At 39.9% G+C, this 24,306-nt stretch overlaps 1 protein-coding gene across 2 annotated transcripts in view; it reads left to right on the top strand.

Moving 5' to 3' along the window:
• NAV3 (neuron navigator 3) overlaps nucleotides 1-24,306 on the top strand; it is an 899,190-nt gene that overhangs the window by 273,963 nt on the left and 600,921 nt on the right. For both annotated transcript variants that reach the window (XM_055587143.1, XM_055587148.1), the window contains exon 2: nucleotides 4,122-4,514. In XM_055587143.1, the coding sequence (XP_055443118.1) occupies nucleotides 4,443-4,514 (72 nt within the window). In that variant the 5' untranslated portion in view covers nucleotides 4,122-4,442. The remainder of the gene's footprint in view (nucleotides 1-4,121; nucleotides 4,515-24,306) is intronic.

Here is a 24,306-nt window from a genome sequence, read left to right as displayed (position 1 = left end):
ATTTATGTGTGTGTATATGTATATGTGTTGTTTCATGGAGTTTTTCACCTGTATAGTTTCAAACAACCACCTCTACATTCAAGACTCAACATTAGTTCCTTACTGCAAGACTTCTTTGTATCATGCTTTGGCAATCTGACCTTCTCTCTCCATGTGCAACCCATAGTAACCACTAATCTGTTCTTCATCTCTATTATTATTTTTGGAGTGCTGTTAAAATATTTTTTTATTGTTAGCTGTCTTTGCTCGATTTTTGGATGTTTTTACATGTAATTTTACGTTTAACTACATTTTCCTACTCTATGGGTTGCATTTATATTTTCTTCTTTGTACAATCTGATGATTTTGGTCATCTCATGTGCACAGATGACTCATTGGAAAAGTCCCTGATTCTGGGAAAGGTTGAGAGCAGAAGGAGAAGAGGGTGTCAGAGTATGAGATGGCTAGATGGCCTCACCAATGCAATGAACATGAACTTGGGCATACTCTGGGAGATGGTGAGGGACAGGGAGGGCTGGCGTGTTGTAGTCCATTGGGTCGCAAAGAGTCAGACACAACTGGGCGACTGAACAACAGCAACAACAATCTAATGAATAAAATTCTTGATTTTAGTATAATCTTATTTATATATATATTTTTTATGTAAATCTTTCCCTTCCCTCAGATCATGAAGGTGTTTTCCCATAAGCCTTATTGTTTTGTGTACAGTCCACCTGAAATTGATTACTGGTGTGAAGTTGAGGTCAAGTTTTATTTTTTTCCTTATAAATATCCAATTGACCCAGAACTGTTTATTGAAGGCTTTTTCCCCAGGGCTTTGCAGTTCCACCTTTGTGAACTGCATATGTGTTATGAGTCCTTTGGATTTTTGCATTCCATTGTTGAACTTGTCTACCCTTGTACCAGTGAAATAGTTTTTTATTTACTGTTGGTTGATAATAGGTCGTCACATCTGGTAAAGCAAATAGTTGCAGCTTGTTCTTCATGAGTGTCTTGGATTTTCATGATCTTTTACATTTGCATATATATTTTACAAACATCTTTTAAAGTTATAAAAAGAAAATGGGATTTTGATTAGTAATGCACTGAATCTAGGCATGAGCTGGCATTTCTAGAGTACTGAATCTTAATTTATTAATATGGCATAGGCTTCTTTCATTTAGATATTTATTTTTGATGGTGTTTTATTGCCCTCTCATAACGTTTTTATCATCTTTTATGAGATACATTCCAAGATATTTGTTATTTTTGTGACACCATTAAATAGTATATTTTTAGAGCTTCATTTTCTGAGTATATAAAGGAATGTTATATATTTTTATCCAGGAAAATTGCTAAACACATTAATTCTAGTAATTTATCTCTTGATTTTTTAGTGTTGTCTGCGTGCATCATCATGACATTTGCAGATAATATTTTCTTCTTTTTGATGCTTTACACTGCTCGCCTGCCTCTGTCTCCTTCCTCCCTCTCCTTCCCTCTGTCTCTCTGCCTCTCTCATATTTTCTTTTCTCAATGCATGACTAAGACTTTAGGTACAATATTTAGTAGACATAACATTAGCAGGCATTATGTGCTATTCCTGAGCAAATGGAAAATCTTTAGCTTTTCATCCATAAAGTATGTGTTTGCTATAGACATTTTATGAATATACTTTATCAGATAAAGGATGATTGTGAAAATCCCTATTTGGTCCTCATTTGCCAAGATATTTTTGCTTTTTTTGATCATGAATCAATGTTAACTATGTCAAATTATATTTCTGTACCAATAGAAATGAGCACATCATTTTTCTTCCTTGTTGATATGGTGAATTATACTGATGGATTTTTAAATCTCAAACCAGTCTTTTATTCACAGGGTGATACCAACTTGAAATTGATGTATGATTCATTTTATACTTGACTGGATTCAGCTTGCTCATGTTCCTTTAGGACTTTTGCTTCTATGTCCACCAATGAGATTGGCTTGTCATTTTCTGGATTTCAATAAGCATCTTTGGTTTGCTTTACAAATTATGTGATCTTCCCTGTATCTAAAGTGCTTCTCTTATGGGATTTGCTATCTTAGATAGTGATATCATCATCTATTCTCATGATGATGTTCACACATGGATGATGCTCACGGATGTTCACACATACATTCTCATGTCCAAGCAGTTACCAGTTCTGTCGACTCCACCTGTGCACCGTAGCACTCAGTCTTGTCATCTTTTCCCATCTGTCAGCTCCTGCACTTGTTCAGAGTGCTGTTGTCTCTTTGATTGTTCTAACGATCCCTATAAAGTTTCTCTGCCACAAGTTTTGTTCTTTCCCACCTATTTTCCATACTTTAGTTAGATGGACTTTTAAAATTAAAAAAATATATATTCTTTTTTGTTACATTCTTTATTTAAAAATGTCGTGGCTTCTCATTGAATTTCTTTGAATTCCTCAGATAGGCTATGTTTTCTCCCATGTCCAAGTCTTTGCCTGTGTAGTTTCCTTTGCTGGTAACGTTCACTTAGGACAGAAACTTTGTACATTGTATATAGTAAAAATACCTATGCTGCAGAGCAGTGGAGTTGTAGAACAAGCAAGGGTTGGCCAAAGCATGACTAGTCAGGAAACAGTCCAGGAGCTGACTTTTCAAACATTATCTGTCTACTTTATCATATATTTTATGCTTGGCTTGGCATGTTTAGTGGTACCTGGAGGTGAGTTCTTAAAGGGAACATACCATGTTCGACTCTTGTGCTCATTTCTGGATAGAACAGTTTATGGGTCATGTCAAAAGTAAAGCCTTTTAAGTAAATAACCAGGGCGGTGAGGAACGGTTGCAGGCACAAGGCATAGTTAACCCTGCTAAAGTGATACTTGAAGAACTGTCAGATGAAAAGGGAAATTTAAAAGATTTTGTGTACATTGAGGACTACAAGGATAAGAATAATTACAATGTACAGACACATTCAGGAATGCAGACTTCATTTCCAAATTAGGAAGAACAATCTAAAGCCTGGAACTATCCCAATCTGGAAAGAGCTGCCTCTTGAGACACTAAGTTGCCTCCTGTTCGATGTATTCTTGCAGTGGCTGGTCAATTATGTAAATGGAATTTATATATTAGAGCAGTGATTCCAAGACTCAGGCCATATCTCAGACTAGTTAAATCAGTCTCTGGGGATGAGACACAAGAATCAGTTGTTTCTGAAGCTTCCCAAATAATTCCAAAATGCAGAAAAAAGTTTGGAAAGTGCTCTGCATTAGAGGGAGGTTTCAACTCTTCAGTGGTTTTCTTGCATCAGAAGGGTTTAGAAAAGATGGAAAAACAATGAAAGCCAGAGTGTTTGTGAGCACTCCCCTGTAGCTCCTGAGTTGGCAGGGTGGGGTGGACCCCAAGAATCTATGTGATTAAGATTATTACCAGTTGATTCGCTTTTCTGGCTGGGTTTGGAAACCGCTGGATTATAAGGAGAGTGCCTTGTGTGCTCATCATCTAACAAGGCACTTAGTGAACTCATTTGTGGTTTCCTTGTGGACAATAAAATGCATACTGTGAATTGAGACCACTGTGTCTGGGACAAACAATGGGTTTTGGATTCAAAGGTATCTGAATTGAAATTCTAGTCCTGTTGCACTTATTTAACTAGACTTACAAAATTTACTTACCCTCTCAGTCTCCTCATTGTAAAATGGAATAATAATATCCATTTTATAGATTCATTTGGAAGTTTAAATAAAGTTGTTTGTGAAAAGTGTCAGTCTTGTATAATGTCTATCAGGCTCTTTTCTAAATTGTAGCTCTATGAATGCTGACATTAATGAGTGGGACCGTAGAGCATATACACATTTGGTGAATGTGTGTGTTTTCTTGATTGATTTTTTTTTTTTTTTGCTTCAGTATACTGTCAATCCCTGGTTTTAATATTCTATTTTGGTTCAGACATTATAATTGGTATTTTAAAGGCCCTAGGGTTAAAGAATAATGCCGTTTATTTCCATTCCTATTATGTGAAATATAATCCATGCCTACAGTTTTTTTTCTAAATTTGACATTTCAGATAAAAATTTTTCCTTAATTGTACTATAAATGGTGGGCTAGTAGAATTAACTGTGTGCTTTTTTTTTAATCTTTTATTATAGGCTTACAGGAACTGTAATTATTGGTTAAAATGGAAAACTGTGAAGAAAGAAAAAGATAGCAGTTGCAGTTAATGTTCCTGGATGAATATTTTGCTTTTGAGAAGTCTGCATTTAAAAACGATATGTTGATTTGGAAAGTCCCGGAAGTCAGTTACAAAATCCACTTTTTCCATTCAATCAATGGATTTTTAAATCATTCCTTGGAGCTGATGAAATTCAGAGATGGTGCGTGATGGGAATTGTTTTCCTAGTGATTGCATCTTGGATTAGCTTGCTGCTTTTTTGAAGATACTCTATTGTGAAGGGCAAGAACCTAATGTGATGGATTTATCTTCAGAGATGAGCAGACATGGGAAGAATCCAGTGAGTCACAAGCTAGAAGATCAGAAAAAGGTAATACAGATACATTTCCTTTTGCTTGGTCACTTTTTTTTTTTTGCTTACACAGAAGACTGTAAGTTGAAAATGAATATGCTCTGAGAAATAACATGCTATTTCATGAAAATTAATCCTGCCATGTAGCCAAGTGTTGCTCTGGGCCTGGATTTCATCATCAGTTAGTGGTTTAGTTTCTAAAGGCTTCTGAATTCATCCATCCAGTGGGTTTGTAAAGGATTCTTCTGTGTTTGCTCACCCTTGACTTGATTCTGTTAATAGTAACATGCTGGTCTGACTGCTCGTGAACAGTTTTCTGAGATCCAGATGAAGTGTGAGTCGTGGGGCATCTCTGGAGTAATGGAGCAAGACAGCTGCTGCTGCTGCTGCTAAGTTGCTTCAGTCGTGTCCGACTCTGTGCGACCCCATAGACAGCAGCCCACCAGGCTCCCCCGTCCCTGGGATTCTCCAGGCAAGAACACTGGAGTGGGTTGCCACTTCCTTCTCCAAGGAGCAAGACAGAGTTCTCCTAAAAGAGAAAAACTGCCTTGATGCTATTGCTGCTCGAAGGCTTAGGTGGTATTTGAAATTCCCTGATTTCATGTCCTCGGGGCACATCAACCTCTTAGTTTTCCACCTAGCCGAGAAAGAGAGTCATGAGCCAACTGTGAGCTATGGTTTGCCTCTTCATGTGTGATGTCCAAGCAACTAATGGAAAATATCAAGAAAGAACTGTGCTAATATATATTTTTTTTAAATGGGCTTAGAGACCTTCTGAGAGGGAAGCTGGAAATTGAATACTGAGGGTTGCATTTCAACGTCATTTTTCTACCTTTTGAGAAACTCTTACCTGCTAAACTGTTGTACTATTGTGAGAGCCGTCTAAAGAGCACTTAGAGGAAGGGTCAGGGATGGTCCCTGGGAGAGGAAGCCTACTCTTAATGAAATGTATTCTCTTTTGTGGTGCCTTTCATTGAATCCATTAGTACAGAGAGGCTTGTAGGGACCCAGGGGCTAAGGCACAAAAGCAAGGAATAGTGAGAAAACCGAAAGATTTTTAGTTAGAGCTGGATCTCAGGGACACGATTAAGGTTTGTTTTTACATCTGTCTCGGAAATTATTTACCACTCGCTTTGTACTCCCAGAATACAACTAGCTCTTTCACAGTTTTAGAGGTAAGAAATTTAGAAGAAGCCAAGAAGAGTCAATAGCTTATTAATTTGTTCTGATTTTGTGACCATTGCCACTAGAATGGGGGCTACCGGGATCCTTTTTGCAGCAGTTTGGGCAGAAATGGATGGATTATTTATGCCCAATTTGGGTCCTTCATGGAGTCTACCTTCAGTATAAATAAGTCTTGGAAAACACTAAGTATTGTAAAGTCCAAAATGGCTGGAATCTGTTTTCAATTCATTGTGGATATAAATTTCTGCACAAATAAGTGTGTTACCAAGAATGCTGTTTGTGTTTTAAATGGTCAGCATTTTTTTTTTTTCCTTGCTGTTTAGCAGTAAGGGTGTTAATCTGAAAAAGTTGGCAAGGTAAGTTTCTATCTAAAGCATGCTCTTCAATTTCTTAACTACAAAGGAACCATTTAATCTGTTTCCTCTATCCACATTTCTAAAAATGTTCTTCACGCTGATGATGAAATTTTACCTACTGTATCGGCCCAGTGAGGAATGTGAAGGACAACTACTGCTGCCGTGTCAATAGACAAAGGCTGTTGCAGCTGTCAAACCATCGGCCACTACAGCAAGCCCTGATGGTGTGTACCTGAGGACACCCAGGAGGAAAAAGCGCAGGATACTGGCCCCAGATAGCTGAGGTGCATATCAAAGGAATGATTCCAGTGAGCCAAGACTCTTGCCTCTTCCCATATACAGAAAAGCACTAAATTCCTTAACTTCAGCATTTAGTTTTCTTTAATTAATGATAATTTTCCGATATCTGACTACCTGGTCTTTGTTGCAAAAACCCCTTCATATCCTGACTTCTCCTGTAGCTCTTTGGAGCAGTCACTCAGAGCTATGTGAGAGGGTGTGTCCTGCGCTTAAGTCTTCAGTTTTGTCTGCCTGGATAAAACGAAAGTCTCAACTTTTAGGTTTTGAATTATTTTTCATCTGAGTAGAGGAAAATGAGTTCAGTTCAGTTCAGTCACTCAGTCATGTACAACTCTTTGTGACCCTGTGGACTGCAGCATGCCAGGCTTCCCTGACCATCACCAGCTCCTGGAGCTTGCTCAGACTCATGCTGATTGAGTCAGTGATGCCATCCAACCATCTCATCCTCTGTCGTCCCCTTCTCCTCCCACCTTCAATCTTTCCCAGCATCAAGGTCTTTTTCAGTGAGTCGGTTCTTTGCATGAGGGGGCCAAAGGATTGGAGTTTCAGCTTCAGCATCAGTCCTTCCAATAAATATTCAGCACTGATTTCCTTTAGGATGGACTGGTTGGATCTCCTTGCAGTCCAAGGGACTCTCAAGAGTCTTCTCCAACACCACAGTTCAAAAGCATCAACTCTTCGGTGCTCAGCTTTCTTTACAGTTCAACTTTCACATCCATACATGACTACTGGAAAAACCATAGCTTTGACTAGATGGACATTTGTCGGTAATGTAATGTATCTGCTTTTTAATATGCTGTCTAGGTTGGTCATAGCTATTCTTCCAAGGAGCAAGTGTCTTTTAATTTCATGGCTGCAGTCACCATCTGCAGTGATTTTGGAACCCCCCCAAATAAAGCCTCTCACTGTTTCCTTTGTTTCCCCATCTATTTCCCATGAAGTGATGGGACCAGATCCCAGATCTATCTTAGTTTTCTGAATGTTGAGTATTAAGCCATCTTTTTCCTTCTCTTCTTTCACTTTCCTCAAGAAGCTCTTTAGGTCTTCTTCACTTTCGGCCATAAGGATGGTATCATGTGCATATCTGAGGTTATTGATATTTCTCCCAGCAATGTTGATTCCAGCTTATGCTTCATCCAGCCCAGTATTTCGCGTGATGTACTCTGCATATAAGTTAAATAAGCAGGGTGACAATATACATCCTTGACGTACTCCTTTTCCAATTTGGAAACAATCTGTTGTTCCATGTGCAGTTCAAAATGTTGCTTCTTGACCTGCACACAGATTTCTCAGGAGGCAGGTCAGGGGGTCTGGTATTCCCATCTGTTTTAGAATTTTCCATAGTATGTTGTGAAGCACATAGTGAAAGGCTTTGGCGTAGTCAATAAAGCAAAAGTAGAGGTTTTTCTGGAACTCTCTTGCTTTTTGGATGATCCAGTGGATGTTGGCATTTTGAACTCTGGTGCCTCTGCCTTTTCTAAATCCAGCTTCAACATCTGGAAGTTCACAGCTCATGTACAGCTGAAGCCTGTCTTGGAGAATTTTGAGTATTATTTTGCTAGCATGTGAGATGCGTGCAATTGTGCAGTAGTTTGAACATTCTTTGGCATTGCCTTTCTTTGGGACTGGAATGAAAACTGACCTTTTCCAGTCCTGTGGCCACTGCTGAGTTTTCCAAATTTGCTGGCATATTGAGTGCAGCACTTTCACAGCATCATCTTTCAGGATTTGAAATAGCTCAACTGGAATTCCATCACTTCCACTAGCTTTGTTCGTAGTGATGCTTCCTAAGGCCCACTTGACTTCACATTCCAGGATGTCTGGCTCTAGGGGAGTGATCACACTGTCATGTTTATCTGGGTCATGAAGATCTTTTTTGTACAGTTCTTCTATGTATTCTTGCCACCTCTTCTTAATATCTTCTGCTTTTGTTAGGTCCACACCGTTTCTGTCCTTTAATGTGCTCATCTTTGCATGAAATGTTCCCTTGGTATCTCTAATTTTCTTGAAGAGCTCTCTAGTCTTTCCCATTCTGTTGTTTTCCTCTATTTCTTTCCATTGATGGCTGAGGAAGACTTTCTTATCTCTCCTTGCTCTTCTTTGGAACTCTGCATTCAAATGGGTATACCTTTCCTTTTCTGCCTTGCTTTTCCCTTCTCTTCTTTTCTTATCTATTTGTAAGGCCTTGTCAGACAACCATTTTGCCTTTTTGCATTTCAGTTTCTTGGGGATGGTCTTGATCACTGCCTCCTGTACAATGTCACGAACCTTTGTCTATAGTTCTTCAGACACTCTATCAGATCTAATCCCTTGAGTCTATTTGTCACTTCTACTGTATAATCGTAAGGGATTTGATTTAGGTCATACCTGAATGGTCTAGTGGTTTTCCTTACTTTCTTCAATTTAAGTCTGAATTTGGCAATAAGAAATTCATAATCTGAGTCACAGTCAGCTCCCGGAGTCAGAGAGACAGGCTTGTAACAGCCAGAGCCAGAAGGCAAGGGGCTACTGCAATCCTAGCCCCAGAAACGGCCTCCTCCACAAAACTGAGAGCAGGCTCCCAGTTGCTAAACAAGTCTTCCTGGGATCCTGGACGGTTGACATCCACCAGGAGGGTCATGGCCTGAGATCAGCTCCCCAGTGGAGACAGACAGCCCACCTGAGACAGAGCTCTTGTGGGGCACCCGGGAAACTGGGCAGCTGCAACTGGGGAGGTGATTAAGATGCACAGTCCACCTGGGACACTGAGCTCACCAAGCACCTGGTCACCTGAGCTGTTCAGACGTGGGAACGGCACAAAATTCACACCCAACCTACAGAGACTGAGCCAGAACTGTGTCTGAATGTCCCCTGTGGATGTAGAGGTTAGCAGTGGCCTGCTGCAGGGGCTCTGGGTGCTGCAGACCTGCGTACGGCATAAGCCCTCTTGGAGGAGGTCACCATTAACCCCACCATAGAACCACCCGAACTACACAGGACTGGGGAAACAGACTCTTGGAGGGCACAAACAAAAGCTTGTGGATGCCAGGACCCTAGAGAAAGGAGCAGTGACCCCACAAGAGACTGACCCAGACTTACCCGTGAGTGTCCAGGAGTCTCCGGTGGAGGTGTGGGTCGGCAGTGGCTTGCTTCAGGGTCGGATGTACTGAGTGCAGCAGTGCATGCATGGGACCTTTTGAAGGAGGTCGCCATTATCTTCATTACCTCCACATTATATCTATTCCTGTGGGCAAGACTTCCTTAGAAGAAATGGAGTAGCCATCATAGTCAACAAAAGAGTCCAAACTGCAGTACTTGGTTACAATCTCAAAAACGACAGAATGATCTCTGTTCGTTTCCAAGGCAAACCATTCAGTATTCCACGTAATTGGATATTGACAGTAATCCAAGCCTGTGCCCCGACCAGTAATGCAGAAGAAGCTAAAATTGAACAGTTCTATGAAGACCTACAAGACCTTATAGAATTAACACCCAAAAAAGATGTCCTATTCATTATAGGGGACTGGAAAGTAAAAGTAAGAAGTCAAGAGCGACAGTAACAGACAAATTTGGCCTTGGAGTACAAAACGGAGCAGGTCAAAGGCTAGTAGAGTTTTGCCAAGAGAACACACTGGTCATACCAAACACCCTCTTCCAACAACACAAGAGAAGACTCTACACATGGAAAGTGGGTTCGGTAAGCAATTAATGCTACAGAGTTCTGATTTTTGATAGCAGCCCTGGTTATCTCGCAGGCAAACAAAGTACTGCTGCAAGTGTTAGTCATTTCCTGAATAAAAGAGATTTTTGCAAACACGGAAGGGAGTGCAAACTAAAGAATGGAATGAATGGCAATGGGGGATGTATTTTAAAAGTCATTTGAAAATTTCTTGAGTGGAACTTTAAACAATGGTCTGTAGTGATACTTGGTTGCCCAGGCCAATTCACAGAGGACTGTTTAGCACATAGAGAATAGTACTAGAATTTGGACAAATTATGGGATCCATGATTTTGTGGAAAACAACATAAAAGAACAGCTTGGTGTTGTGTTGCAAGAGAATCCTTATTGCCTTACCTTCTAGTTGGCAGGGAGATGTGGGAGGAATGAACATTTTTATTAAGCAGTATCAAGATGGAAAACAGGGTTCTAAGGATATTGGCTGCCCAATTGGTGCAGGCATTTGTAGTGAATAAGTCAGGAACTCAGGTGTTGATTGATCAGTACATAAGATGGAAATCTGTTACATGTCAGCAGGAATACGTATTCTAACAACAGTTTTGTGAGTCTGTATTAAGGAGAAAAATGAAATGTTGCATCATAAATCTTCATAGATTAAGCTCTGGACACAGCTCTGACACCACACAATTACCAGCAGAGATTATAAGATCATTCATGTAATTACTCTAAGTGTTTGTAGTCCTTTGAGATGAATTCATTAAACAGGAGCAGTGTTTCACAGAAGTGGAATAAAATTCATTAATTCTAACTCACAACTTGAATATCCAGTGGTGAAACTTTTTTTTGGCATTACTGAAAAATTTGTGCTTTTCACAGTTTGACACATGGTAGACATTCAAAGCAAGATGCATTGAACTGGCTTGAGTCTAGGTTCTTATTTTTTTTTTTTTAAACTTTACATAATTGTATTAGTTTTGCCAAATATCAAAATGAATCCGCCACAGGTATACATGTGTTCCCCATCCTGAACCCTCCTCCCTCCTCCCTCCCCAGGTTCTTATTTTGAACTCTGAACAACCAATTTCTTGTTTCATGAATAAATAGCTCACTAGCTTTTGTTCTTACCTTAGATAGCTCACTAACTTTTGTTCTTAACTTAAAATGTGTGGATTTGTACTTATTCTCTGCTTCCAAGTGGAAACTTTTAGAGTACTGAAAGAGAGTTTGTGAGTATGTCTGTTTTATTGCAATGAGTAGGTAAATATCAGAGATCATTTGTGGAGTACTTACTATATACCTGGGACTTCTCTGATAGTTCAGTTGGTAAAGAATCTGTCTGTAATGCAGGAGACCCTGGTTTGATTCCTGGGTTGGGAAAATCCGCTGGAGAAGGGCTAGGCTACCCACTCCAGTATTCTGGCCTAGAGAATTCCATGGACTGTATAGTGTATGGGTTCAAAAAGAGTCGGACACGACTGAGTGACTTTCACTTTCACTTTACTGTATACCTGGCACATGCTTGGTCCTTTCTCATTTATTAAGAATGTACCTTCATCCAAAGATAAAAACTGTTTTTTACATCTTTAAGATGGTTGGTCTTATAAACATAATGCTCATTTCTCAAGTATATATATACATACTTATATATACACATGCATTGGAGAATGCAATGGCAACCCATTACATTACTCTTGCCTGGAAAATCCCATGGATGGAGCAGCCTGGTAGGCTGCAGTCCATGGGGTTGCACAGAGTCAGGCATGACTGAAGCGACTTAGCAGCAGCAGCAGCAAACACATACGTACATACACACACTATTATTCAAAACTAATAGTTCAAAAGTGTGTGTATGTGTGTGTGAATTTTTGGGCTTCTTTTAAATAATACCTCATCATCTCACTAACTCTAAATAGAGGAAAACATACTTGAAAGTTAGAAAGTTATCATGTCTACAAATCCTATACTTAAGTGCTCTTCATTATGGATAAGCCAGAAATGTGGATCTTATAGGAACTGAGAATATATCTAAGAATTTCAAATCACCTTGGATTAGTGTAGGAGTAGGTGGAATTCCATTGTCTTTTTTGATTCCTATGATTATTATCAGTAGAACTTCCAGTTAATATTGGCACATGATCCTCCTCTTGCCATTCGACTTCTGGAATGTCCCAGATGGCAGAATTATGATGGCATTGCAAAACTTCTGGACGCCTCTAATGAGGTCTTTATTTTTGGAAACTTTACCTTCTGACCCTTGTTTCCTCACTGATGCCTGTGAAGTCGGTATATTACTTTCCACTAATTGTATTGCCTTGTGGAATTATTTCTGCAAAAGCTCCCAGAACAGCGTAAGCCCTATAGGTACAAATGTCACTTCTATATAATTACTTGTGACCCTGGACTCAAAAGCACAGCTTGGATGATTTTACTGTCAGTCTAATTGTAGCAGTTTGCTGACCAGACAGCCCTGGGACACTGCATTTTTGCCTTACAAGTATTTTGTGTATTAAACAAAACTGTCATAGTCCGTGATTTACTAGGTACTGCTGAAAAAGGTAGCAGGATACACATTTTGAAATCGTGGCAGTGGCATACAATAAATGTCGAGTGACCTGTTGGAATTACTTTGTTTCTCTGTTCTCTAAAGCAGAAAGGAATGAGCAGTATTGTTGCATTTACGTGGAGGTACTTACTTTTATGGACATTTCCAAGACGGATGCCATCTCGGTTTGTCACTTTTAAAATCATGTCTTTTACACACTCGGCCTTATCTTCACAGTGTGGTGCAAAAAACTCAAGATAAATCCAACACGTCGTGTCTTTCTTTCTGAGTTGACAGTTATTTCAGTAGTGAATGAGTCTGAAATGTGGAAAATCATGGAAAATGAGAGAAATGATTGTATTTATTAATAGAAAAGAATATACTCATTGTTGTTCAGTCACTCAGTCATATCCAGCTCTTTGTGACCACATGGACCACAGCACACCAGGCTTCCCTGTCCATCACCATCTCCCGGAGTTTACTCAAACTCATCGCCATTGATGATGGCGGTGATGTCATCCAACCATCTCATCCTCTGTTGTTCCCTTCTCCTCCTGCTTTCAATCTTTCCCAGCATCAGGATCTTTTCTAATGAGTCGGCTGGAACAAGCCTGTTATTTTAAGGGCAGGCCCTGTAATGCTGTGGAATTAAAATCAAGTTTAAATAGCGGGTTAGAGGAAGCATCATCTGTAAATGACAGTGAGTGCTTCGTCATTGTCTTTGCCCATGGACTAGTTGTGTTCTTTTTTTTTTTCTTTCCTGTTGACATCATGCAGAAGTGTGACCCAGTAGTGTATCTGAATATGACTGTGTTAGGCTGCTCTAATAATTTTACTGAAAAATCTTGCCCACTTATGGTTGCCACTGCTTTATAGAGTAAAACTGCTTTATCAGTTTAAAACTAGCATAATCTTTACTATTGATTTAGTGTGATGAGATTTTAAATTTAGACTACCTTTGTTGCATTTTCTTGTAGTGATGGTAAAACAGCATCATGCAGGAGTACAGAAGTGTGGGATTATTCTCACAGGGGTTGAAGACTACTTGAAATTGTTTATGTTAGAAACTGATTAAAGGTCTGTCTTCTTAAGATAAAGTATGAAGATAAATCACCATAGAAGAGGGGCTTAGGATAGATTCAGCTCTTTATTCTTTGATATTCTTCAAGGTTAGACTCATTTCATGGTGCTTTATTTTTCTAGATCTGCCTGACTTCTTTTATGTTAGTGTGTAAATATATGTTGAAAGGACTGTGCGGGAGGATGAGGTTTCTGAAGCAAAACCACATAATTTGTTAATCATCAAGTTCTGAAGCATGAGTGCTAATTAATGAATGCATTATCAAGGGTTTCAACAAAACTGACCAGTCATCCTGTTATGGGTTACTCAAAATTTTAATTTTTGAAATATTGCTGACCTTTTATTAACACTTGGCTTGAACTGTGTGGGTCTGCTTATATGCAGACTTTTTTCCCCCAGTGAATATGTACTGCAGGACATGGTCCATGGTTGGTTGAATCCAGAGACTCAGAACCTCGGCTAAAAAAGACAAGTAGAAAATTATAGGTGGATTTTTGACTGAAAGAGGATTAATGCCCCTAACCTTTGTATTGTTCAAGGGATAAATGTATATCAAGCAACCATTTTGCACTCAGTTCAGTCAGTTCAGTCACTCAGTGGTGTCCGACTCTTTGCGACCCCATGAATCGCAGCACGCCAGGCTTCCCTGTCCATCACCAACTCCCGGAGTTCACTCAGACTCATGTCCATCGAGTCAGTGATGCCATCCAGCCATCTCATCCTCTGTCGTCCCCTTCTCCTCCTGCCCCCAATCCCTCCCAGCATCAGAGTCTTTTCCAATGAGTCAACTCTTCGCATGAGGTGGCCAAAGTATTGGAGTTTCAGTTTTAGCATCATTCCTTCCAAAGAACACCCAGGACTGATCTCCTTTAGAATGGACTGGTTGGATCTCCTTGCAGTCCAAGGGACTCTGAAGAGTCTTCTCCAACACCACAGTTCAAAAGCATCAATTCTTTGGCACTCAGCTTTCTTCACAGTCCAACTCTCACATCCATACATGACCACAGGAAAAACCATAGCCTTGACTAGACGGACCTTTGTTGGCAAAGTAATGTCTCTGCTTTTGAACATGCTATCTAGGTTGGTGATAACTTTCCTTCCAAGGAGTAAGTGTCTTTTAATTTCATGGCTGCAATCACCATCTGCAGTGATTTTGGAGCCTCAAAAAATAAAGTCTGACACTGTTTCCACTGTTTCCCCATTTATTTGCCATGAAGTGATGGGACCAGATGCCATGATCTTCGTTTTCTGAATGTTGAGCTTTAAGCCAACTTTTTCACTTTCCTGTTTCACCTTCATCAAGAGGCTTTTTCTGCTATTGTATAAATCTGGAATACATGTATAGATACAAATATGAATATCAGGGTCACAAAAAACGAGTACTGGCATTGTGATACATTGCGATGCCAGTTAGGGCTGCCCCTAATTTCTTCTTCTGCCCGACTGTCTTTCATGAAAGGATGCTAAAAACAGCTGTCTCTCAGCCATTTGACCTGGACTTCTCTAAGGATTAATTAGATAAGGTGAGTTATTTTTCTGCTTAGAAGTGATTCTAGAAATGTTTCTTTTCAATCTGAACTTGGATTTGAATTGCACAGAATTTCCTTTAAAACTTCCTTTATCATGTCATTCATGTTCCTCAAGTGGACTTCTGAAAGCTTGTACAGCCACTGGCCTTTTTGCTTCTGGCAACATATATTTGCCCTATAAACAGACTTGGGATAATGGAAAGAGCTGGAAATAGGTAAAAGTAAACACTGTATACCATGCTTCTTGGGACTATTGCTTATTTTCTAAATGAAACCATGCTCTTTTTCCTGATTGCTGAATTTAAAATGTCAGAAGATATAATGACCATATAATCTGCATATAGATAAATAGACCAGTCTGAAATATATGGTACTTGAATTATAAATTAAGAAGTGGTGGCAAGAATACCCAGAAAAACTATACAAAAAAGATCTTCATGACCCAGATAACCATGATGGTGTGATCACTCAGCTAGAGCCAGACATCCTGGAATGCAAAGTCAAGTGGGTCTTATGAAGCATCACTACAAACAAAGCCAGTGGAGGTGATAGAATTCCAGTTGAACTATTTCAAATCCTAAAAGATGCTGTGAATGTACTGCACTCAATATGTCAGCAAACTTGGAAAACTTAGCAGTGGCCACAGGACTGGGAAAGTTCAGTTTTCATTCCAATCCTAAAGAAAGGCAATGCCAAAGAATGCTCAAACTACTACACAATTGCACTCATCTCACACGCTAGCAAAGTAATACTTAAAATTCTCTAAGCCAGGCTTCAACAGTACGTGAAATATGAATTTCCATATGTTCAAGCTGGATTTAGAAAAGGCAGAGGCACCAGAGTTCAAATTGCCAACATCTGCTGGATCATCCAAAAAGCCAGCGAGTTCCAGAAAAACCTCTACTTTTGCTTTATTGACTATGCCAAAGCCTTTGACTGTGTGCATCACAACACACTGTGGAAAATTATGAAAGAGATGGGAATACCAGACCCCCTGACCTGCCGCCTGAGAAATCTATGTGCAGGTCAAGAAGCAACAGTTAGAACTGCACAATGGAACAGTAGACTGGTTGCAAATTCGGAAAAGAATCTATCGAGGCTGTATATTGTCACCCTGCTAATTTAACTTATATGCAGAGTACATCATGTGAAATTCCAGGCTGGATGAAGCTCAGGCTGGTATCAAGATTGCCAGGAGAAATATCAGTAACCTCAGATATGCAGATGACACCACCCTTATGGCAGAAAGCAAGGAAGAACTAAAGAGCCTCTTGATGAAAGTAAAAGAGGAGAAGGAAAATGTTGGCTTAAAACTCAACATTCATAAAACTAAGATCATGACATCTGGTCCCATCACTTTACGGCAAATAGATGGGGAAACAATGGAAACCATGTCAGACTTTATTTTTTTGGGCTGCAAAATCACTGCAGAGGGTGACTTCATCCAGGAAATTAAAAGACACTTGTTCCTTGGAAGAAAAGCTGTGACCAACCTAGACAACATGTTAAAAAGCAGAGACATTACTTTCCTGACAAATGTCCATCTAGTCAAAGCTATGGTTTTTCCAGTAGTCATGTATGGATGAGAGAGTTGGACTATAAAGAATGCTGAGCGCTGAAGAATTGATGCTTTTGAACTGTGGTGTTGGAGAAGACTCATGACAGTCCCTTGGACTGCAAGAAGATCCACCCAATCCATCCTCAAGGAAATCAGTCCTGAATATTCATTGGAAGGACTGATGCTGAAGCTGAAACTCTGATACTTTGGCCACCTGATGTGGAGAACTGACTCATTGGAGAAGACCCTGATGCTGGAAAAGATTGAAGGCAGGAGAAAAGAAGGGGACGACAGAGGATGAGATGGTTGGATGTTATCACCAAAACGATGGACATGAGTTTGAGTAAACTCCAGGAGTTGGTGATGGTCAGGGAAGCCTGGTGTGCTGCAGTCCATGGGGTTGCAAAGAGTCGGACACGACTGAGCGACTGAACTGAACTGATGTGCATATGTTTTGAACATTACTTATTTTTGGCTGCGCTGAGTCTTTGTTGCTGTGTGGACTTTTCTCCAGTTTCGGCGAGCAGGGGCTGCTCTCTAGTTGCAGTGTGCAGGCTTCTCTCTGCGGTGGCTTCTCTTACTGCCGAAAATGAGCTCTAGGTGTGTGGGCTTCAGTAGTTCCTGCACATGGGCTCAGTTGTTGTGGTTCCCAGGCTCTGGAGCACAGGCTCAGTAGTTGTGGGGCATGGGCTTAATGCTCTGCAGCTTGTGGGATCTTCCTGGATCAGGGATCAAACCTGTGTCTTCTGCATTGGCAGGAAGATTCTTTACCACTGAATGACCAGGGAAGCCCTGTTTTGAAGGTAGCATTATATATAAATTGTTTTATGGCTATCAGTCATTAGATGTGTGATAGTGCTTACTTAAATACAAGACTTAGTAAGTTTTAGCTTCTGTGTTTTCATAAATACCTTCCTCTGTCTTGGTATTATCATGGGAGTAATCAAGCTTTTATCATTTCATGAAAGAATGAGACTGAATTTTTCCTTAAAATATCTGGGGAAAAATGTGTGCATATGCAGTGTAGAAAACTTGAAATGCATGAATATATCCTTCTCTTTCATGTTTATATACACATATCATTAGATTTTATATATATATATATATATATATATATATATTTATGTCTAGTGGAGAAAGCAATGGCACCCCACTCCAGTACTCTTACCTGGAAAATCCCATGGATGGAGGAGCCTGGTAGGCTGCTGTCCATGTGATCGCTAAGAGTCGGACACAACTGAGCGACTTCACTTTCACTTTTCACTTTCATGCCTTGGAGAAGGAAATGACAACCCACTCCAGTGTTCTTGCCTGGAGAATCACAGGGGCGGGGAAGCCTGGTGGGCTGCCGTCTATGGGGTCGCACAGAGTCGGACACGACTGAAGTGACTTAGCTTAGCTTAGCTTATGTCTAGTACATATAAATACCTTTGGGGCTTCCCGGGTTGCGCTAGTGGTAAAGGACTGCCTGCCGATGCAGGTTAGATGTAAGACTCTGCAGTCCATCCCTGGGTTGTGGAGATCCCCTAGAGAAGGGTATGGCAATCGACTCCAGTATTCTTGCCTGGAGAATCCCAAGGACAGAGGAACCTGGCGGGGTACAGTTTATAGGTTCACAGTGACTTACCACGGCAATAAGTAAATGCCTAAGTTTTTAAGCAAATGCTAAATATTTTGTGACCTGTCTTCAGTGGTCATTCAGATCATTGTTGGTTTCTGGTTAAGGCTGGGTTTGTAAAGGGACTTGGAAAGACTGACAGTGCAGTGCCTGGGATAAGAGTTGCAGGAGATGAAGCAGATTTAATGATAGGTGATGAAAGTAGTTGGGGGGATAAATTCTGTCAATTTTAGATGCAAATTTTAAAAATTTGAATGAGAATTAAGTATCAGCATCTTTGTTCTTCAAAGTGCTCTGAGGAGCAGCAGCAGCATCTTTCTAGTCTGGAAACATGTAAGGAATGCAAAGTCTCAGATATCAGGCTAAATCTGCAGAATCAGCATGTGCCGGATCCTGAGGGGATTGGAGAAGCCCTGCTCTGGAAATCATGTCTGAGAGGCCCTCAGTGGAATTGAGCTCTGGTTACCTACTGTTGTGATAAGATGCCCTTTATTTTCTGTCTTCTGGTTCTCATCTCCCATTCTGACTTCCCTCCTAGTATTTCCTGGAATCATCAGCCAAATCCAAAACTTGCATTTGAGTCTTTCTTTCTGGTCTGTTCTGGGGAAACTTAAACTAGGACATCGTATAGCGAGAGTTCTGGGCTAGTATTCAGCTCTAAGTTCATGCAAATGCTTGGAATTTAATTTTTTTTTCACAAATTCTTCTATCTTTTTTTATTCAGATGTATTTTATTCTTGGCTATCGCAAGTGTGTGGCTTCCCAGGTGGTGCTAGTGGTAAAGAATCTGCCTGTCAATGCAGGAGACACAAGGGATAGAGGTTTGATCCTGGTTCGGGAAGGTCTCCTGGAGGAGGGAATGGCAACCCACTCCAGTATTCTTGCCTGGGACATCCCATGGACAGAGGAGCCTGGCAGGTTACAGCCCACGAGGTTGCAAAGAGTCAGACATGACTGAACACACATGAACGCACACACACACACACACACACACAACCCAAGTGCACACCCAGTGCACACACAGATATCCTGAGTCCACGCTCAGACAGATGATAAATCAGCACCTGTAGGCTGTGGTTGGCCTGGACATGTATGCTCCCAGCTGACAGGTGACCACTCACAGCACTGCTCTTGCCTCCTCCCACTGTCACCCATTGTTTATGGCCCTTGCGACTGGAATGTTTCAAGCAGTTGCTGAAGTTTCTGCTAGTACCTCTTTCCATCTCCTGCCTTTACCCTATTCACTGAAAAATCACACAGTTAGAAGTCATTTATTCGGAGAAGGCAATGACACCCCACTCCAGCACTCTTGCCTGGAAAATCTCATGGATGGAGGAGCCTGGGAGGCTGCAGTCCATGGGGTCGCTAAGAGTCTGACACGACTGAGCGACTTCACTTTCACTTTCACTTTGATGCATTGGAGAAGGAAATTAACCCACTCCAGTGTTTTCGCCTGGAGAATTCCAGGGACAGGGGAACCTGGTGGGCTGCCTTCTCAGGGGTCGCACAGAGTCAGACACGACTGAAGCGACTTAGCAGCAGCAGCAGCAGCAGAAGTCATTTATTAGGAATTTCCCTGGTTGTCCAGTGGTTAAGACAGGCTGGGCTCAGTCTGCCTGTTTCCTGAAGAGAGAGTGTAGGTGGTGCTCAGGGTATTTCCTGTTTTAAAATATGGATCAGGGTCAACCATGTGTGTCTAGAGCTCAACCCTAGAGGGGGTCAGAAGGAAGGTCTGTAAGTTCAGAGTCTTTATTTCCCTTAGAATAATGAATTTGATAAACCAAAATACTTTCTGGCCATGACGTGGTTTGACAGATACTCACTTGCCCTCTAATACATGGTACATTTTATTTTATTTCATTTTATTCCTTCAAACTTTTATTTTATTTTATATATATTTTTAATTTTATTTTATTTTTAAACTTTACAATATTGTATTGGTTTTGCCAAATATCGAAATGAATCCACCACAGGTATACATGTGTTCCCCATCCTGAACCCCCCTCCCTCCTCCCTCCCCATACCATCCCTCTGGGTCGTCCAAGTGCACCAGCCCCAAGCATCCAGTATTGTGCATCGAACCTGGACTGGCGACTCATTTCATATATGATATTATACACATATTTCAATGCCATTCTCCCAAATCATCCCACCCTCTCCCTCTCCCACAGAGTCCAAAAGACTGTTCTATACATCAGTGTCTCTTTTGCTGTCTCGTATACAGGGTTATTGTTACCATCTTTCTAAATTCCATATATATGCGTTAGTATACTGTACTGGTGTTTTTCTTTCTGGCTTACTTCACTCTGTATAATAGGCTCCAGTTTCATCCACCTCATTAGAACTGATTCAAATGTATTCTTTTTAATGGCTGAGTAATACTCCATTGTGTATATGTACCACAGCTGTGGTACATGGTATATTTTAAATAAAATTTTATTTTCTAAATTCTAAACATTAGTATGGATTTTATTTCAAAGAGAGGCAAAGATTATTGAATATAGGGAAAATTGTCAGTACATCAAGTAATTCATGCTTTATCTCTGTCACTTCCAAAGTGAAGTTGAGAGTGTAAAAATTGTGTGTTACAAAGATGTATGATAAAGGAGACATAGAAAATTGTTAATTGTAGACTCTAGTGTTAGGTGTATAGGTGTTCACTGTAAAATTACTTCAACTTTTTTATGTATCTGAAAATATGCATGAAACAGCATGGGGGAATATGTTAACAAAATGTGATGCTTGCTTTCAGTGTATCGGGTTGGCCAAAAATTTCATTTGGTTTTAAGTAAAATAAAGGACACATATTTCATTTTCACGAAGAACTTTATTGAACAACATATTTCTTAAATGAACAAACTTTTTGGCCAATCCAGTATGTAAAATCTGTTTTTCTGCCTTACTTCCCCAAGCTTGATCCTTCTCTCCAGTGTAACCTGGTGTAATCCAGAGAGCCTGGTGGATTTTAGAGGAGTTAAAGCAGATTGCTATAATTGGTTTTATTAAGCTGAACTAGGCAGCTTTTTTCAGTTCTCCTTGGATCCTCTATAAGTGTTTTTTACATGATATATGTGGGAAATAGACTCACAATTCTTAACGACATTCTTAAAAATCAGTTTTAGGACACCATCACATGTGTCGATTTTTGCCTTGACTTAAAAATAAGTTTTGTATATTTGATCATTTGTATGTTTCGTAAAAGGGCACAATTATTGTGCTCCAGTTTGAATCTGAGTTGTCAGTTCTAAACATTAATGCAATAAAAGAAAAAAAAATCCCTATTGATCATTTTTGGAATCAAAATGTCCTTTGATCAGTTTGTCATATTTGGTAGAATGTGCTCTTTTATAAATGCTCCTTAACACATATTTTACTGGACAGTGCAGTGGTTAAAGTACATTAAAACGTGCAATATTCAATTGCCTTTTTCGAAGCTATTTCTTATGGCTATTTTTGCATAATAGTAAAAGAGTTCTTTAGTGCCCAGTGGATGTGGTTCGTGCCTAAGAATTTTCCACAGTATATTCAGAGGGCTCTGCATATTACTTGCTACCTTCCAATTAGCTAATTAGATTTTGAAAAGTGATTGTTTCAGAAATAGAATTAGTTGATTCAGGCTAGTAGTGCTTCTCTTAGTTGTATTTTATATATATATATATATATATATATATGTATTAGCATAATATTTTGTTTGAAGGTGGAAATTATTTATTTGTGGATTTACACAGATTTAAATGGCACAGTATTTTGGCTGAATTCAATGTGTTTTCGTGTATTTATAGAGTGCCTTCTAGTGCCCTGTGGTAGGTAACAATAATACACTTTATGGTGTTAACTGCATTATTAATGGGTTCATCCATTTATATCCCTCCATCCACTTCCTTTAGAATAACAAACGGGGTTAGGCTTCTAACCAATATTTGAATAGCAGCCTGTGGTTTACAAAGCACTTTTCCTCACATTTGTATCTACCCTTGCATCTCAGTGGAGCTGAAGGTCAGATATTCTTTGGATCCCTTCTTGTGAAGGACTTGGCCAAGGTCAGAGAATTCACGAGGCTGCATCTGTCTTTTGTGCTTAGTGGTCTATGATTTTATTCCAAATTCTTATCTACCTATGTTTAGCATGTTTTCTGCATGCATGAAAATTATGTATCAAATGATTTCTCTTCTTTCTTAAAACCATTTAATTTATTCATGGTTTATTAAAATCTGTTTGAAGGATATACATCTACAGAAGCCTTTCTAGTTTTCTATTCAACTTTTCTGCTATATGAGTCTGAGCGTGATATACATTCTTTGAGCAAATATTTTTCAAAAGCTACTCCCTAAATGAGTTTGAAAATGTGTGAAAAATGAGAAATCAGATTTGGGAAAGTGCAGTTCTTTGTTGGCGTTCAACCTGGTTTGGTCACATTAGACTTGTCACATTTGGGGACCCAGATTCAAGGTTCCCTAGCTTATTAAAGGTGACAGATTTCATTAAATCACATCAGGAAGCTTCATTTAGTTGTTGGAAAATACATTGTAAGGAACACAGGTCACGTTTAAATTTGATGGGCTGCATGGAGAAAAATCATCAGTCCACGCTGGTAGGGCCATGCTCCATCTCAGCGTCTCAGTTTTGCCAGGCTCGTCAGCCACCAGATAACCCACAAACTTGGCTACCAGGCCCCCTGGCTGTGCCAGTGACACATGTGAGCGCATGTAGGTATGAGAGCCGCCTTGCCCTCCTGTCACGAGGCAGCATGTTCTGTTGGACCACGTTCACGTTCAGAATGAATGCTCAGCCTGGTGGAAATGAGTGGGAAGCAGGGCCTGTCCCAGAGGTAATATTGCTGACCATTTCCAGGCACAGCCACGTCATTTTTGAGGGAATATTAAAACATAAAATGGATTTGTGCCTATCTTCGGACCTAATTTGCCGTATGTTTGATTTGTCTGATGCAAAATGAAGATGAGCATAGGGTTCCAGATAAATGGCCCTTTTGATTTTCCACTCTGATAATATTTTTCTTGTTTTCTGGGGTTTTTCTTTTAATTTTTTTTTTTTTTTTAATAATATTTTACAGTGGCACTCTGGGTACAAGCATCACATTTTCCTAATGTCTGTGTTTTCATAAACACTAATAGCTATAGGGTACTAATCTAAGTGTTCCCATTCAAGGCTACCTCTTCTTGCAAAGGTGATAGAAACCACATGAATTTTCCTGGTTGCATTTTGCTGCTGATAGTTAATTTTGTACTTTATATTTTTGATTAGAATTAGATGTTCTCCTTCAAAACCCTGAAAAACTCCCTGAGGAAACATCCATGTTAAGTGCAAGGTAGAAGTCTCACCTCATGTTATCTTGGTAAGAAAGGCCTCTGGCTTTTAGCAGAGAATCCCAGGGACAGAGGAGCCTAGTGGGCTGCTGTCTATGGGGTCACACAGAGTCGGACATGACTGAAGCGACTTAGCAGCAGCAGCAGCAGTATTGGCAAATAGTAATGTTTGCAAATAACAGATAAACAACACCTTTTATATATATGTAATCTCTAACAGTGGGAAAGGGTTTAGGGTTAAACTTTAAAAACAATGTGAATTTTGTAATAAATGTCTTAGTCTTCTTCGTGATGTAAAGTCTTTTTTATCTAATTATGAACTGATGCAGTGATTTCCACATTGCTCTGAGAGAAATGTACAAAATAATGTTAAAAACCAGGCCTTGATATTTCTATAGTGTTGCCACTTATGTCTTTCACAGCCATTATCAAGTACTATATTAGTGGGTTCGGCCTAAGAGATGACACTAAGCATATCCATGGGTATTAACAGTGGGTTTTTTCCCCAATACACTATGCCTCCAGATTTATTCCTTGCCGCTGTAAAGCCTTTTAGTGGCTTTTCAGTGCATTCAGAGTACAATCTGAACTCCTTCACATGGCCCGTGGGGCCGTGCGTGATATGACTTCCATCCTCTCTTCCAGTCTGGTCTCCAGGC

Source organism: Bubalus kerabau, chromosome 1 (assembly GCF_029407905.1).
Source record: "Bubalus kerabau isolate K-KA32 ecotype Philippines breed swamp buffalo chromosome 1, PCC_UOA_SB_1v2, whole genome shotgun sequence".
NCBI classification, from domain to species: domain Eukaryota; kingdom Metazoa; phylum Chordata; class Mammalia; order Artiodactyla; family Bovidae; genus Bubalus; species Bubalus kerabau.
Note: the sequence above shows the minus strand (reverse complement) of the source record. Positions and strands in the feature narration are given on the sequence as shown.